Genomic DNA, 17,673 nt, shown 5'->3' with positions numbered 1-17,673 from the left:
TCTTTAGTGTGTAAATTTTTATCTTTCTGCTGAAGACAGTACAGTCTCTTTGGCCAGTTATGTCCTTGATAAAGAGCCTTTTTTCTCCACTTCAGTCTGACCTGTTACTCAGGTGACAAATGAATCATCTTGTTCCCTGGCTGCTGAGCTCCAGTTGCTCATGAGCCTTCTGGGCTTACCTGAATTTGTCTGTCTGATGAAATGAAGCTGCATCAACAGAAATAACGAAGTGGACTGTGTTGCTGCTAGTGCCATACTTCAGTAGAAATACTCTCAAATTGTTTGAAACAGTGTGGTGTTGTCAGATGTTTTTTGTGTGGGAAAAAAATGAGTATGTCTGAACACTTCAGACCCTTTCCCGACTGCTGTGCATATACAAGATGTAATTGTCCCTCCCCATCCCTGCACTCCCCTTCTGGGAGCTGGATTCACCAATTCCTGACTTCATGTTGCATCATGAATGTCTTTGATGGGTCTTTGCGAGTTTCACACTGGCTGTATGGAAGTTAGCATATTACACTGAAGTGTTGATAATCTAATACATCTTTGAGATGAAAGACAGGAGCTACTTTCATATGAAAAGTGATAATGGAAGCACCGTTGTGAAACTATTCCATTCTCTTCAAACAGACCCTGCTACTCATTCATGAAAGTTCCCCTATGCCTAGTTAAAGGTTTAAAAGGGTGAAGAACTAGAAACAAAATTAACATTTTTTTAATATCTTTTCTTTTTTCTTTCAGTGGGTGAGTTCGTGAGTGATGCCCTTCTGGTACCAGACAAGTGCAAGTTCCTTCACCAAGAAAGGATGGATGTGTGCGAAACTCACCTGCACTGGCATACTGTTGCTAAAGAGGTATATTTATCTGCCTAAAAATTTCCTGCCTTCCTTCTTTATAGTTCTATCATTGTTCTGAGAATGAGTTTAAATATAGCAGTAACGTGGAAAACAAGAAGTAGTAGTTTGGAATGTTTTGAGTGAATGGCTTTTTGTTCTGCTTTACGAGGTAGGAAATAGAAGTCACTCTGCTGAGCACATCAGAGTCCGTTATTGGATATTTATCCTTGACCTTTGAACATTGGCCCTGTTTCTTTGCACCATTTTTTCCCCACATCCACTCACACACATCATGTCTTCTGCCTCCTCTGTCTTCCTGTGTTAATGCTGCTCTGGAACTTAAGACTGATCACTAATGCGTAGGCTTTGCCTTTATCATTGCCCTCAGATGGACACTGGTATGCCAGGTGCTTTGCAGAGATCAAACAGGCCTCAAAGAATGCAGTATGGGTAATAGAGCATCAAAGGGTAGGAAAGCTGATAAAACACTTTGCAGATAAGCACAGAATTTTTACGATTTACCACTGCTTTACTAAAAACGGAAATAAACCTAATGTCATAGTTGCTAATGAGTTCAGAGATCATTAAGTTCACCAGCTTTAACCTCCTAAGGCAGTAATGCAGACCCTTATGTTTCTCTGACATCTGTGACAGCTTTTTCCAGCTTCTTCCATGACATAGTTTCTGTTTGCTTTCTGTTTTCTGTAGTCCTGTAGTGAGAAGAGTATGAATCTGCACGACTATGGCATGCTGCTGCCCTGTGGTATCGACAAGTTTCGTGGTGTGGAGTTCGTTTGCTGCCCCTTAGCAGAGGAGAGTGACAATCTTGATTCAGCTGATGCTGAAGATGATGATTCAGATGTCTGGTGGGGAGGTGCAGATGCAGACTATGCAGATGGAAGGTAAGACTGACTTCCTACCCTTCAACTTGTTGTTGTTATCATCTTTTGGCAGACTTTTGGCATCTTACATAATAGATCTCAGTGTGGAAGAGTCACTGTTTCTTACAAGCGAACTTGCAGCTACAATGGTTAAAAACATCAGTGTTCTAATAATTTATTTTTATCTTTCTACAGAAAATCTTATTCTTAAAACAGTTATTGCACTTTTGATGCCATCATTGTTTCTTCAATTACAAGTATTGCTGTATTTATAAGAAAAATGCTTGAATACATACTTTTTGACAACTAAATGATAAATACCATATTCTTAAGATGTGCAGTCTGGAGGAGTGCAGCAGATATTTGACCAACGTGACTGTTGGCAGTTTTGAAACATTTTCATTCATAATAGGCATTAGCTCTGTGCCGTTATTACTGCAAGAATATTTTTATGCTGACAATAGCTTTCTTAATGAGATCTAAAAGAAAATCTGTTTTAATATCTATCCTTTGACTTATTCATTAATACACTGCTGTTAAGATGGAGTGGACGTTTTTGTTGGCAGAAAGTGGTGGGTGGGAAAATACCATGCTTCTCTTTTACCCTTTTAACATCCCCTGTGCATGTAAGCTAATTTTGAGCCAAATATGGGTTATGACTGTGTTGTAACTGAGTAGTCTGATGCTGTCAAAACCTTTTCATATCACTCTCTTGAGCACGTTACACAGCAGTTGTGAGAACAGAGTACAACGTTATGTCCTTGCAACTTAATTCAAACAACTCTCTTCAGATGGCTTTCTTCATAAAACTAAGATCTACATTCCAGTTCTGTTTGTGCTAGCTAGACTTCCATCACTTCATACTGCACTAATGCATTGTTCCTACTTCTTAGATGATGATACTGCGTCTTTTACAAACAATATGCAAAATCCAAAACTTGGTGCAGATTACAAGTGATCTCAAGGAAATAAATGGGTACCGAATGAAGTGTATTATGTGGAAAATTAATGGTTCTGAATTGCGTTATGCTTACTGTTTTTAATAATACAGGTGGAAACAAGTTCAGGAACAGAGTAGAAAATAAAGGACAAAGATTGAATTGTAATTTGGTCCAAAGAAATGGTAGTAAGACAATGAAAAAAATCAGAAAACATGTTGTGGTAGGCATCTAAATCTTTCTTGACAAAGCCTTAGTGTTACAGGGAAGAGTTCTTTGTGAATAATGCAATAAGTTTAACCATTGTAATTTCCAGTTTTGTCTCATAAATGGGAGTGAATGGTCATTATTGTTTGATGCAAGAAACCTGTGTCAAGCAACGTTGTTATCTTCTAGCTTGACACCTTCAAACTTTCTTCTGACTTGTACTTCCAGCAGCTGTCGAAGGGTCACAGTTTATGACCTTTTCAGTAGGATTTGTAAACCAGCCTTTGGACAATTGCTGTCTCACTTCTGTGTATATTTAGATTTTGAACCGAGTATGTTCTCTTAGAATATGAAATGAATGCAGACCTTGTTCTAATGGAGACAAATTTGCTTTTTTTATCATATGCACACACACACTTATACAAGATGGATACATAGATCTTATATATCTATTACCTGTCTTATCTATGTATCTTCTTTTTTACATATATCCCTATTTGTAAATTACATAGATATAAAACCTTTCTTTCGTATATCTGATCAAAGATTCCTAAAAATTTTTATTTAAAAGAGGTCACAGGGATGTATATGGAGTAGTTTTGTTTGTATGACAGATATTCCATTTATTTCTGTCTTTCTCATGTTTGTCACTGAACATTTAATTTACTATTCTAGTCCATTTTGTTCCTCATAAAGCAGTTTAATATCAGAAGAAATGAGTTCAAGAACTTCATAAATTTTGTATCCTTTAGGAACAGGAGCTGTAATTGCACTTGAATCCATTTTTGAAGTTTCAATCAAATATTCATTTTTGGGGGGAGGTTTTCCCTCGCATAGAAGTGCACACAAAAAGAAATTGAAACAATCCTTTTGCAGGGCACTTGTACTTCAACTGCAGATGAAGAGCGAAGCAATTTGTAGTTCTTTTACACAGACTCACTTGTATTACTTGCTGCCTTTTCAGCTTCCCAACAGCATTTAAACTGGTCTACTGGAGCCAGTAATATTCTTGAAATGTAGTTATATATAAAAGTAATTACTCGTTTCTCATGCAGCAGTAGGCAGCAGCTCAAATTTTCTGTGTGAGTATATTCATGCATATGTGAGCATATGCTTGTATGTATGTAAATATATATATGCCTTCATCCTAAGCTTCTTGGGAAGGAGGAAGGAGGAGAAAGGAAATGAAAAGTAGGGGGACAGTTTCCTGATGCTAACGTCCCAATATTCTCTGCTATGAAAGCACTTCTCTTTAAATTTAATGTTCACTTAAATCTGTTTTTTTCACCTTATATGGGTGACCCCATGCTGACAATGTTTGCTTCATCTCAAAGTCTTTCAAAGAGTTAAAGAACCCGTTGTATGTAAGTAAATCCGCAGCATGACAGTGCATGAAGGGAAGAGAAGGGTCTGGTAGCTCATGCATCAGCTAATGCCAGCGCTGTCTCTCAGCAGCTCTGAAGCAAAGCCTTCTGTCAGAGGATGTTACCATTCTTCATGGAGCCCATCTCTGTATAAGGAAGGGAGGTGCTCTTAGAAAATCAGTTGGGCAAAGGATCCATCTAAATATTTTCCTCACTCAGAGATCATGATTGCTTTTACTTGGATCAGGTCAATGAGTGCAAGCTGTTGGCATCTTCCTGTTGATGGCTTCTAACACATACAGGGTGCCCTCCAAATCATGAGAAACATGATCTGCTCTTCAAGGGATGGCACTCAGTCATTCTGGGGAGTTCTTGTGTTTGCTTTGCTGGTCATTTTTGTGGCTGCTGCTATAAGTACTGGAAACCACTTTTTTTGTCAGTGGGTGGTGGTGCTGTGACTGCACACCTGCCTCATGCTTGGGCCTTCAGAAGGGCTGTGGCTGTTCTAAGGTGCCCAAGTCAAAGTGAACGTGACATGTTTAAAGTAGAGGTGCCAATCTGAAAAGCAAATTATATCCTCTATTTTTCAAATCTCCTATTGTGACAAAGCAGAATCCAGCAAATGTAGGTGATGTATTTGGAAGTAACTTAATGTCTCAAATTCTTAAGATCTAAATATTAAAATATTTGTGTTTATGTTTCCAAATATTTAGAGGACACCACATTGCAGCCATTTTGTAGGCACCCTTTTTCACACTGCCTTGTATTTTTGTCCCTTGCAGTTGTCTCTAGAGCACTGCATTTTCTTTTTTGTATTCTCGTGGCTGTTTTCTGCTGCACAGGGGGAAGCAAAACTCTGCAGCACGTTGTATCCGCACCATTGGAGGGCACAGAAGCAGCTTGGCCTGCAGTGCCAACACAGACAGACGTTCTTCCCCAGTGTCTGACCACCACCTGGGTCTGGACATAAAAGGATGTGACTTGCCTCATTGTGTGTTTTGTTGGTAGTTCTTGGAGCAAGGAGGGAGAGTGCATTTTGGTTATGGGTGTGATGTACGCCCTTTCAGTTCATGAGACCAAGAGGCAGGGTCTACTTATGCTTTTAAAATTGCATCATGAAATAGCGTATAACTCTGACAAAGAGGTCACGAGCATTTTTCAGCAGTGGTGTTTCTTGCTGTTATCCACACCTTTAATTAAAATTTACCTTGAAGACTGCCTGAGGGGACAGCCAGGTGCAGGTGTTGGCTTTCAGTATCACTGCAGAGCTCTCCCTGCATAGCTGCAATTCAGTCAAGTGACCTGCAAGCTCTGGCTGCCCTTGAGACTCGGCACAGCCTTCTAGCACTCCTGCCTGTATCTGGGCACTTGCTTTGGTGTCCTTAATATCCAAGGTTAAACATCTTTAGGAGTGATGGCCAAGCTGGAAACTTCCAGGTTTTCTCTGTCTGCATCTGTCTCCTGTGTGCCTGTCCTCATCTTCGCATTACTGTCTGAGACCTCCCACGTTTCTTACCCAGTGGTGTAACAGGCTGCTGTCATTTTCCTTCTTTCACAGCAGAGAAACTGAGGCATAGTAAGTCTCACTGTTGAGGCTTATATAGAAAGCTTTTCTTAAGATTCATGGCTCAAGAGCAGAAAATAGTGCCTTAACTTTCACCAAGTCTTATTCTTCTAGACAACCTGAATATATTTTCAAGGTCCAAAATAGGAGATTTGATTTCTCATTGTTTTTCCCTCAACAGGTTAGGCCAAATTAAGTTTGTCTGTTCGTTGTAGAAGATGTGTTCAGGTTGATGCCATGATCGGATAGTGTTGTAAATGTCACATTGTAGGGAGTAGCGTATTTTATAAGTGTCTATTTTACAGTTTCTCATAAACTTCTGCCAAGCAAATTTTTATGGTTTGTTCATACTTGCCATTAGGATAGTTAATATGGTAGGTGTTTTCACTACAATAACTAATCCAAAACGTGCAGTCCACTTTGTGCTGCTAATTAGGCTTCTGTGAAGTAAAAATGAAAATAAATTCGTGCTATATAGTGTGGTAATCATGTTGTTCTCTGGTTTTACAACCCTTAAGGATGAGTGCTCATCTCCCAGATGCTGAAAAAAGGTATAGTGCAGTATCTTTTTTGGCTTCATAAAGAGCTTTTTTTTTTTTGATGAAAGGTATCTGGAAAAACTTTTTTCTTAATTGCCTCCTCCAAATCTAATCCAAGAAATCCTGGCAGGCTTTTAAAACTTGTCAGGTTTTTCTAATGATGAAAGCAGCATTGTATATGTGGTTATTATGCAGAATTGTTTCCAGGTGAGTCCCTATGCTTTTAATTATCAATCTTGTTCTAGCTTTTGGTGAAGAGGAGTCACATGGGCCTGACAGAATTGCTTTGCTGAGTAATCTGTTAGAGATCATCACTTGACATGGAGGAAGCATACATTTCATTTCTTTTACTTTCTAGCTCTTTTTATATCTTCATCTATGAGCTGTGTGTTGACATCTTTGTACCACTTGTTTTACCTGGTGTATTCCTTTCAGAAATGTCTGAGGGTTAACCTCAGTGTTAAATTAGTTACAATTGAAAATCCCCAGAGTGCTGTCATTAAATTGGGCTGTCACAGGTGTGTTTAAATTGGCCACAATCACATAGTGCCCCGACCTGATACAACACACTGACTCCTCATAGTACATCATGCCTACTGCCTTGACAGAAAGGAGACAGACAGGCAATTGGGATGTCTGCCTGTGGCACATGTTTATGAAAAATGTCTGTGCCTAAACAGTGACACATAAGCCAATATCTTTACAAGTATACAAGAGTCATGATGAGGATTTTAAAAGTCAAAATAATGGAGTTTAGTTATTTCCATGCTTGGGAAATTCTCCTTCCTTCTGCAAAAGTGTAGCTTTGACTAGCTACTGCTTTGTTCTCTTTTGTTTGGGTCTCTGCATGCCAGAGCAGTGGGAGATTTGGTGCAGGCAACAGTCAGGAAGCTGTTAATGTTTTAATTGCAAATGCGGATGGAAGCCGGTGAATGTTACAACGAGCATGGCTGTTCTTTAGTGTTCTCTGTGCTCACAGTGTTTATTGACAAGGACTATCCAGAACATAAAATCTTTTTGTCCTATTCCTCCCCATTAAATTTCCCTGTGTCCCTTTCACCCTTCTTTTTCCCCTGCTTATCTGTTCATCTGCCCTAAGGAAATTTATTTTGAAATACAACATGAAAGAAGAGCCTTCAGGGGATTGTTTGCCTGGGCATATTTCTGGTCATTGCATATTACCTGATCAGGTAATATAAATATAAAATAAGATTGCATATTACCTGATCAGTAATAATTACCTGATCAGGAGATTAAGAAAAAGTAACCAAAATACTCTAATGTTCCTTATCTAATGCTCTGGTGGGTACTTTGTTTGGCATTTGAACAGGGAGAAACAAAGACAGCTTGAACATGGAGAAAAAAATTGGCTAAACTAGGAGGGTTAAGGTAGTGGATTTGGTATGCCTTACCTCCTCCCATTTCTAAGACAAGGCTCTATGTTGTATCCCCAGAGAGCCTTAATGGAGAGGCTTTCAGCCATGCATCCACAAGCAGCTGGGTGTCCTTCGTTTAAGTCCACATCTTCTGACCCCGGAGTTAACCCCTGCCTGCTGCGGCCATGTGGCTCCTGGGTTGAGAGTCCCCATGCAGGGGGGGAAGCACCACACGGCTGAGGAACAGTCAGGCCCTGAACTATATCTGGATATGGAGTGTTGGTGATAAAAAAATCACCCAGGGGACACGGATCTTTCCGAGATTCTTACTACTTTGTAAATCTTTCAATTTCTACTTCTTTCCTCATATTTGCATCTAGTATATAGTGAATTGTGTTTCTTGACCATTCTTCCCTCCTCTTACCTTTTCTCTCCCATTGTTCATATTCTTAATATTGTCTTGCAGCATGGAGTCAAAAGTTTGAGGCTTAATTGGAAGTCCAGCTCTGAGCCTTAAAGATCTGGCTGAAGAACGTAGAAATAGGATATCTGGGATTTCTTTCAAGCTTTTGTTATTCTAAAGCTAAGAAAATGTTATTGATCAAGAAAAAGGAACGTACTGAGGCTAAATTCTCCATTATAAACACCCTTGCAGGAGGAAAAAGTGAATTCACATTTTGTCTCTGTTGATTATTCATCTGTTTTCAAGACATCTTGTCACTTATATTAAAACAAATGAGTTCTCACCGATGTAAGCTTTTTCATTAAATATGAACGTCAATATCTGAAATTTCAGTGAGAAACGCTCCGATGGGAATCTCCTAAACAATTTCTTTAAAAGATCAAAACATTTAAAAAAAAAATCTACCTCCTGCTCCCCAAGCACTTGAGAGAGTAAAGCTGAACTAGACATGAAGCCGCATGTAGTGTCTGAACTACAGGCTTGCATTTGGGTGGATAAAAAGATTTCCCTTTTACCATACTGTGCAGGCTGAGCTGTAGGCTGTTCATACTACTGAAAATTTAAGGAAAACTGAACCTTGTGCCAGCAGTGGTCTGCCTGTTGCATTGGTTCAGGATCTGCTTGATAGGGAGCTCAGTCATCCGTGACACAGGAGGAGGGAAGAGCACAGCCTGAGGCAATGTTCTCATCAGCTGTCCTAATACAAATTGTTCCTAATTGAGAATCAGTGCCTTAAAATGAACACTAGGAATTACAAGCTTGCTTAGTTCTTCTTGCTTTTTTCCCTTCCTCTGAAGTTTGCCCTCAGTATAGGTTAACGCCAATTACTGAAGTAGGTGACTTTTGCACTACATGAATTTTCCGTCCCTAAATTGGTATTTTAGAGAAATTTGATTAATTTGGGGAGATAGTGTGGAAAGTGTTCTAAATTTTGCAGTGTTTCAGCTAATTGGTTGGAAGTTCCTATCTTTGATTTTTTTTTTTGTAGCAGAACTACTAGAAAGTGAAATAAAGTACTGCATACCTGTTCTGAAACATTGACAGTACCGTGTGTCTAAGATCTTAGGGCTTTATAAATATTTTAATAAAACCTAATTGCTTTTCTTTATAAATTTAACTAAAGCATCACCAAATTGTAGGTATAATGTTACTGTTTATGTTGAATAAATCTAGAAGTATTTTGCCCTGTTCACATATTTTATATGCTATTAGCATATTTTGCGTCTTCCATTCTTGCATTAATGGAGTTTGTCTCTCATGTTGGTTATTACTTAGTATTCAGTTTGTTCATGATATATTTTTAATAACTGTTGTTTTCTCCTTTTTAATGTGGAGGGTTTTTTAAAAGTAATTCAGAAAACATTGAAATGCTAGAGCATTAATGACTCTAGAAAGACTAGTAAGCATTGGATTTCTTCTCAGGACAAGTAAAATTAGAATGGAATTGATGAAACAGCGCATTGCTTTGAGAGGTAATTACAGCAATGCTGAGCTGGCAAATCCAATCACCATTTGAGTATAAAGCATTAACTGAAGTGATGGATGAGGCTATGGGTGGAGGGAATTAGTCTAGTTGAGGGAGTGATGAGTAGAAGATACAGCCAGACTATCATGACCCCTAATAAAAGCAGTTTGCTAGCTGTGCAGGCTACCTATATGACTTAAGTGAATGTTGAGCTTATTTTAAGAGGTTAATGGCATCAAACTTGCACATCTAGTAGAAGGTTGATTTGTAGAGAAGGGTTACATTTTTTTGACCTTACAAAACATAGCTGTGGGCTGCCATGTTTTCCTTAAGTAATAGGCAAAAATTTGATAAGCAAAAATTTTTGAGTTGTCACTTGTAATGACTTGTGATGACTGAAATGCAGGAGGGAGAGATTCCTCGTACATGTATGTGCAATAATCAACTCAAGAAACTCTTCTGTTCCTGTGACATTGTGATATATGCCACCCCATTTCAAGCACTGCACTATTTATAATGCATGAAAGAAATGGGGAGTGAGACATTTACAGCTGAGTTTTTCAACATGTACTGTCACGACGACATGACTGTGTGCCAGTGGATGCGTAGCTGGCACTTCCTGCTGTATTTTACCTTTCAGTGATATATATGTAACAGTATTTTTTGTGATCCGCACTAGAAATAAGAGCTCGACGTTGGAGTGGTTTGTGGAAGTTCAAGAATTTCACCTCTTGTGAGGCTGTGCAATTAACAGTGAAGTGTAATAAAACATTTTCTGTAGTAAATACTGGGGTTTTTTTTACCTTTTCACAAAGCCTTATACACCTTTTAATATGTGAATTAAACAGCAAAAACATACGCTTTTTCCCCAACAAAAAAAAGGTTTCTAATCTTGAATGCAAATGTTTTTGCTTTGATTACATGATCACAATGCATTTCTTCACATAGAATTTCTATTTTGAGTTAAAAAAACCCCACATCGTGACCTGAGTGAAAGAAAAGATAAGAAATGTTGACCTGAAGACCTGCACTTATGCTTGCTTCTACCATGGAAGACTTCTGCTAGGCTTGGTGTGCTGTACTCATAAAAAGCTTAGTTACAAAACATGTTTCTTTTTCTTCTGCTGCTTGAGTAGAGATTATCTGCTCTGCAGAAGCTCTGTGCACTTGAAGCTGCTGCTGGTGGCATCTGTATTTAAAAAGTCTGGGAAGGCATATTGTCTGAAAAATCTCATCCAATGTCTTAAATTGAACATCCAGAGCTGCTTCATGCTTCTGATTGTTTTTTTCTTTTGTTGTTGTTTGCTTTCACAATTGTAAAACAAGGTTCTTCTTCCAGTTTCGCCCTGACATGGTTGTGTGAGGGTACCAAGAAGACGTATTCTATGAGCAGGGCAAGTGCTTGGCTGGGTAAGGAGCACACTAAGTCTGCCTCAGATAAGCTGTAGGGGATAGCAGGTTGGACAGAGACTCTGAATAGTCCATTCTGAGTATGGAAGCAAACACGTTGTAACAGATGCAGATTTTTCTGCCGATTCCCAAGGTGGCTGAAATAGGGCCATACAGGTGACCTTCACTCTGCCGTCTTCCATCACATTCAGCCTTAATGCATTTCTGATGTCAGGATTTTGAATTTAATATTTATTCAGCGTCATCAGGCTCACAGAGCTGTATGATTGCAGATAGATCTACTTTTCTATTTTGCTTCTCTTTAGCAAAAACAGTCAAAGTGAGAAAGAATATAGGTTAAATATATTATTACTCTGTCCTTCCCTAAAAATGACCTGTTTGCTGAATCCCCTATCTTCTAAAGAAAAACATCTGAACAGTAACAGCAGCAAAGGCTTTTTTCCGAGAGAAAACTAGGTCAGTTTAGAAAAACTATTCTTGCCTATCAGTTAACCAGATACCTTCCATGAATGCACGAGATAAATTTTACATACTACCTTGTACATTTGTCTTTTAGAGCAAGTCATCTGTGGAAAGAAATTTCTATTTAAAGTATACCTTCTTGATTTTTAATTACGGGGAAGTAAAGTAAGTGTGTCTGCCAGAGGCAGCAGGGCAAGGAATGCGTGTTTAATTTCTAGAAATGTTCTATTTAAAAATTAGATTAAAAGATTTTTAGTCAAACTGTTCTTGTTTTCTATCAAAGTTAATGAAACCAGGCACACTTTTGGTATTGTTTTTATATAAAGGATTTAAAAAAAAAACAGTGAAAGGAGAGAAACATCTGAAGCACATAATTCAGTTGTTTGATAAGATCTAAGAACTCAAAAGCTGCCTATGTGACACTCTTGAAATGGCTTCTTTTTTTTCTGTTAGGAAATTTGAAACCAGGCATAATTGCAACCTCTTCAGTAAAAGAAAACATGAAGTAAAATAATTAGAAGTGACAAAACATATATCTGAACAGTGCTAGGGAATATGAATTGCTTTTCCTGACTTAGTGTGCGGAGGAAGGTGCCCATCTGAGCTCTTACAAGTTTAACTGTATCTTTGTAAATGTTTATATGTGTCCAAACATCATATTATTTCTTCTCCTTGTGAAATACTTGATTTACTAACCTAGTATAATCTAGCCCTCATGAAAATAACCCAGGCAGTTTGTGCTTTTGTGGTCACATGGCATGGAAACCAGAAATATTATCGCTGAGGTACCTTGTGCAGCAGAGTTTCAATCCTGTAAATCATTGTAATTTTCCAAGCTTTCATGCCAATAAGCCATTTAAAAGATCAGTTACATAGACTGGAGGTCTGGTGTAGCCATTTTCTTTCCTGGCTTTGTGCCTAATCTCACAATTGCAGTGCAGTTGAATTCTTGCTTTGCTGTCTGTTCCCACCTCCCCCAGACTTGAAGAAAATAGACCTTTTCGATGTAACTCCTTGCTCTTTCAAGGTGAATGCTAAAATCTTCATTTCATATTTGGTATTGACTTCCTTTCCTCTATTCTACCCCATAGAAAATTACTTTGGTAGTTCTTGTTTAAATTTACTGCCTGGATACTCAGGTTCACGTAGCTAGTGTAGTCAACTTAGTCTTGAAGTCAGATAGTGTACCAGAGCCGAAGTTAGTAACAGAAGGTATGGTGAGGTGGCTGCTCGTGTGCCGAAGTGCACTATTGGCTTAGTTTTTTGCTTCAAGTAGTTCCTCTGTTGCCTCATGTGTTTAATTAGTGATGCCATTCAGACAAGTGTGGTGGTGGGATCAAACACAGTTCCTGAGAAATCTCATCCTTCAGTTGGAAGGACCTTTTCTAGCATGCAAGGTTTGGAAAAATGTTATGTGGAAAATACCTGAGCTTCTCATGTGCAGGTTTGTTGAGGGAGAATTTAGTTCCTTGCCTGTTAGCTTTCTGATTTGCTTTTAACCAAAAGCCTGATAATTAGGCCATCTCAAATGCACTCATCTTCTTGTTTGGATTCCAAGCATGTGTCCTACTGTTTTAATTTGCTTTGTATTTCTGGTTTGCATTTTCTTTTAAGGGTTAACTCTAAGGCATGTATAGGTTCACAGTTTAATCTGTCTATTTCTATTCCCACAGTTTAAGAACTTTGTGCTCGGTAATGTTCTTATACACAGGGATAAATACATATCTGTGCTTACCATTAGTCTTGTGCTGGAAGCAAAGCTAGACCCAGGCTGAATGCCTGACAATCCAATCCTGTCATGTGGTTCTTGAAGTTCGTGTGGGAGAGGTGTAGGGGCTATAGACGGGTGGGAGATTTTGTGCTTTTGGAAACCTGCATCTTGTGCCAGAAACTTAGAGTGTTAAAGTTTATGGATGCTTAAATAAACCATCAGCTCAGCCTGTTAGGCTGAAAGAACATGGGCTGCAAGGTAAGCGCAGCAATTGCTTTTCCTATGTTAATTCCTACAGCTCTCTAAAGCCAGCATATATTGCCTTGCTCTCTGTGGGTAGATTGCAGCTTGTTGCTACTGCTGATTTTGTTCCTCTCCTGGAATTAGCTTTCCCCCAGGTATTTGCTCAGTCTTGCTGACTGTTAAAAACCACAGTCCGAGTGGAACATATTTGCAATAAAATTATTGGAATATGGAAAGGAAACTTTAATTAACTAAATGATTTTCATATTTCTTGAAGAGCAAGAGGTAGCATGGTTCACTTTCTTTTACTTTCTTTTACAGTTTCCTTCAGTTTTATCTTCACAAAGTAACAGGACAATGTGCACTTCTAAGTGAGGTCAGTAGATAATAATATGTCAGTGCCAGCTCTCACTGCAGTGATGGATTGAGAAAAGGAAGTTATTAGATATACATTACAGATTCATGGTTCACAGCCAAGGTCACTCAGATTATTCTGACACACACCGATACAGGCTAAGAAACAGTAAGGTAAATTATATGGAGAGAGAGAGAGAGAGCAAGGAAAAGATTGAAATCTGTTTTCCGCAACTTTAAGAAGTTGTATCCCTGTATCTCAGCTATGCGTCTGAGTATTTTGGTCTGTTTATTTTGGTCAAAGCCGGACTAAATTTTGCTTTTGATTTTCGCCCTGTGAGTGACCTCGTTGGCCTCTGGATCACCACACAGATAAATGATCCACCTTCTTTGGACTGTGCAGGTCAAAAGGATGCCTGGACACAAGTGTGTACCTCGTGGATCCGGGGCATGACAGTGTGTGTGTGTACATGCAAGAATTTTCATGGCTGCATCCAGGCCTAACAATTTACCTCCATTGTTTACTGCTGAACTGTTAAATTCAGATGATGATAATGTGGCTTTACAAAACTGTGAACTTGTCAGCATACCCAGTAAATTTTTTGAGCAGCCTTTGAAAACTCCTGTCACTGGCACGACTAAACTAAGGCAAAATGCCAGCAATTTCTTGTACACGAGACACTGCAATCTGTGGCGCTAATAAAACCCGGCTGGGATTGTATCAAGGGAATATACAGAAAGAGCTGTCAAGGTATCATGGTTCCTGAAGAAACAAGACTGAATCATATTTGTTTACTGAAGCAGGTAAAATGTTATAATAATACCAGGAAGTAAGCACACCTGGTATTATTATTAAATAAAACTCCAAGACTTCTGAGAAAAATATCAGTATCCACATTCATTTGGTAGTAAACCTTTGTGTGAAAATGGTGGATTTAAACTGATTACTGTGATGAGAGGTGTGCAAAAATTATACCCGCTGTCTGGGAAAACAGCACCATGGTGGTGTTTATTGAGAAATATGAATTTAGCATGCAGGGAGAAACAGCTCTGCGTACTGTGCAAGAGAGAGTTTTGTCCCCATTTGAAAAGTTGATGCTTTACTCCCAATGTTAAAGTGTAAGTTCATTTCCTTCTCTGTTCTTTATCATCCCTATTGCATTCATGCTCTTTGAAGAAGAGCCAGGCTGATAACAGCGATTAAATCCAAGGGAATAAAACCAAGCATAATTTTTCATGTTTCTTAGAAGACATAATATCTTTCTAATACTAAGAATACATGAAGTCCCACTCACTGTCTTTGTGTGCAACAGCAGCACATCAAGATGTAGCATTGTTTATATTAAACCTGTATCTTCAGGCGTGATGCTCCAGGTCCCCTGAGTGCTGATAAATACTGAGGGGCCCTCTCTTCCCTTGTGGCCCCTGGGTCTTGAGGAGTCCTGGCAAGGGGCTGCATGGTGGTGGTGATTTTCTCACATCTGTCATAAATGTGGCCTCTGAGAAGGTGCCGTTATCTAGTGTTTGCACTGCTGAATGTAGTTACTGTGATTGGCTATTAGGAGTGTGTGTCTCACTGGGCTAGCACTGATATTTAATGGAAAACTGTTGCTGCTGTTACTGTTAGGGCTTGCTAGGATATGTCCTTGCCTCTTGTATACTGGTCTGTGATGCTGTGTGGTGTAGCTGAGCATGGCTGAAATGCTGTAATAATTCCAGTCTGGCTAGTTACTGGTATTTGGCTTCATTCAAGAAGAAAGGACAAGAGGGAATGGCCTCAAGCTCCGCCAGGGGAGATTTAGGCTGGACATTAGGAAAAAATCCTTCACAGAAAGGGTCATTGGGTACTGGAACAGGCTGCCCAGGGAGCTGGTTAAGTCACCTTCCCTGGAGGTGTTTAAGGCACGGGTGGACGAGGTGCTAAGGGGCATGGTTTAGTGTTTGATAGGAATGGTTGGACTCGATGATCCGGTGGGTCTCTTCCAACCTGGTTATTCTATGATTCTAAAGAGAGCATAAAGCGCTGCATCTCCTCATCCCCTTTTCTTTGGAAGAGCGTACTGATAAAGGAAGAGACTAGCTCGTCTTTCTAGAAGTAATTGCTTTTGGAGAAAACCTGGAGTGCCTGAATGTAGCTTCGCACTTTGGTACAATGGAGAGTTTTTAAAACATGTTAGGGAAATGACCTTCCAAAGCCCAGTTTCAGGCATTTTAATTCTATAAGTATATAGCAAGGCTCTTGGCTCTGTTTAGGTATCTAAATCTAAGGCAAAATCACTTCTGTTTTCATTTTTCCTTTTTCTTGAAATTTGCAATAGAATATAATCCTGTGAAATACTGTCCTTGTGATTGACCCTTACAGAATATATTGCTAGCAGAAATATGATTTTTCTTGGAGTGATGAAAATAGTAGAAGGAATATTGCAGTACATTTTTATGCAAACTTTTCCGAATATTTTCAGGAGCCTGATTCCATCAGCTGTTGTAGTCTTGCATCACTTCTGGCTTTTTTTAGCTTCTCGGATGTCTAGTTTTTCAGTAAGTCTGAAAGGGGATGCAGGTGGGGACTGCCCTTATCAGTTTATTTCTGATACTTACTGACTGGAGAGGAAAGGAGGGCCCACTGTAATGGTGGGCTTAGCCAACTATACACATACAGAGAATTGGCTTCTTTCATCCTGCCCCCTTCATCACAGCTCCTAAAAAAGGCAAGGGAAAAAAAAAAGCTTGGCCTTGATGCTGAGAATGTCCTGGCAAAATGCTGTAGACTGACATAGCTGAGTTCGTTGCTTTTGTGTAGCTAAAACCAGATGGATATTGGATGCATGCGCATAAATTATTTTCGAAGTGACTTCCATGTGACTAATTGACTTTCCTTTGTTTGTTTCCTTAGGTTGGTTTTGTTGTCCTTTTTTAACTTTATGAGTTGCCAATATCTGAAAGTGACCATTCATGTGAAAGGAAGAGGAAAAAGCTTACTTTTTTTTTTTTTCTTTTAAAGCCTGCTGTGTTTGTAGCTTAGGTGAGAGAAATGACAGAGAGCAGGTTTCTTTAATGTTGAAAGGCATATGGTATCTGATGCTCTTGATCAAAATCTTTGTCTTATTCTCAGCGTGCCTAGTTTCAGCGTCTGTAGCTAGCCAAGACAAGAAGCCCCTTAACCTGGAGATCAGAAACAAATACTAGACATACAAATCTACCTCAGTCCTGCAGTCAAAAGGTGATGGTGTACAATTAGCATTTATTTCATGTTCATCAAAAGGTGAACTGTTTGGTAAGAAAAATAAAACTAGAAGAAAACTATTGTTCAGAATGGAGTTCCTAAAAACAGAGGAGAAAATTTTGAACATACCGAAATTAGAGTGACAGGGGGAAAACACACAGTGGAGACAGTGAAATTTCTAAGCCAGGTCTTTGAAGTCAAGAAATTGAGAGAACCCTCCAGTGTGTTTTTTGTCTCTCTTTCGGTCTTTCTCCCATGTAAATGGAAACAGGTCATCCCTTACTCAAACTCCTCTGGAAGTTATCTCTTACTACAGCCATTCATATAACCTGCCTGAGCTTGAAAGCTGCATTATTACTTTAAGTAGCTGTAGCGTCTCTGGCGACAAAATATTTTGGGAGAAAAGGAACAGTAGATTCATTCTTCTCTGTATAGAGACTTAGTTTTCTCCTAGTAGAGTCAGGCTTATGGCATATAAGTCTTCTATCTGTGCATTTTTTAACTTAATACACACTTAAGAAAGAATGTACTGTTTTCCTTTGTGCTCTGAGTTCACTTTCAAAGCTGTAGTAGGCTAAGTGTTATAAAATTAAATATCACAAGCTTTTTCTCTGTAATGAGGTGAAGGAGAAAAGGT

General features: G+C 39.0%; 1 protein-coding gene across 3 annotated transcripts in view; it reads left to right on the top strand.

Annotated features, from left to right (window-relative positions):
* Positions 1–17,673, top strand: part of APP (amyloid beta precursor protein) — a 214,461-nt gene that overhangs the window by 103,230 nt on the left and 93,558 nt on the right. For all 3 annotated transcript variants that reach the window (XM_069870690.1, XM_069870682.1, XM_069870673.1), the window contains exons 4-5: positions 742–854; positions 1,545–1,738. In XM_069870690.1, the coding sequence (XP_069726791.1) occupies positions 742–854; positions 1,545–1,738 (307 nt within the window). The remainder of the gene's footprint in view (positions 1–741; positions 855–1,544; positions 1,739–17,673) is intronic.

This window comes from Phaenicophaeus curvirostris, chromosome 1 (assembly GCF_032191515.1).
Source record: "Phaenicophaeus curvirostris isolate KB17595 chromosome 1, BPBGC_Pcur_1.0, whole genome shotgun sequence".
Taxonomy (NCBI): Eukaryota; Metazoa; Chordata; class Aves; order Cuculiformes; family Cuculidae; genus Phaenicophaeus; species Phaenicophaeus curvirostris.
This window is presented reverse-complemented; position numbering and strand designations above follow the sequence as displayed.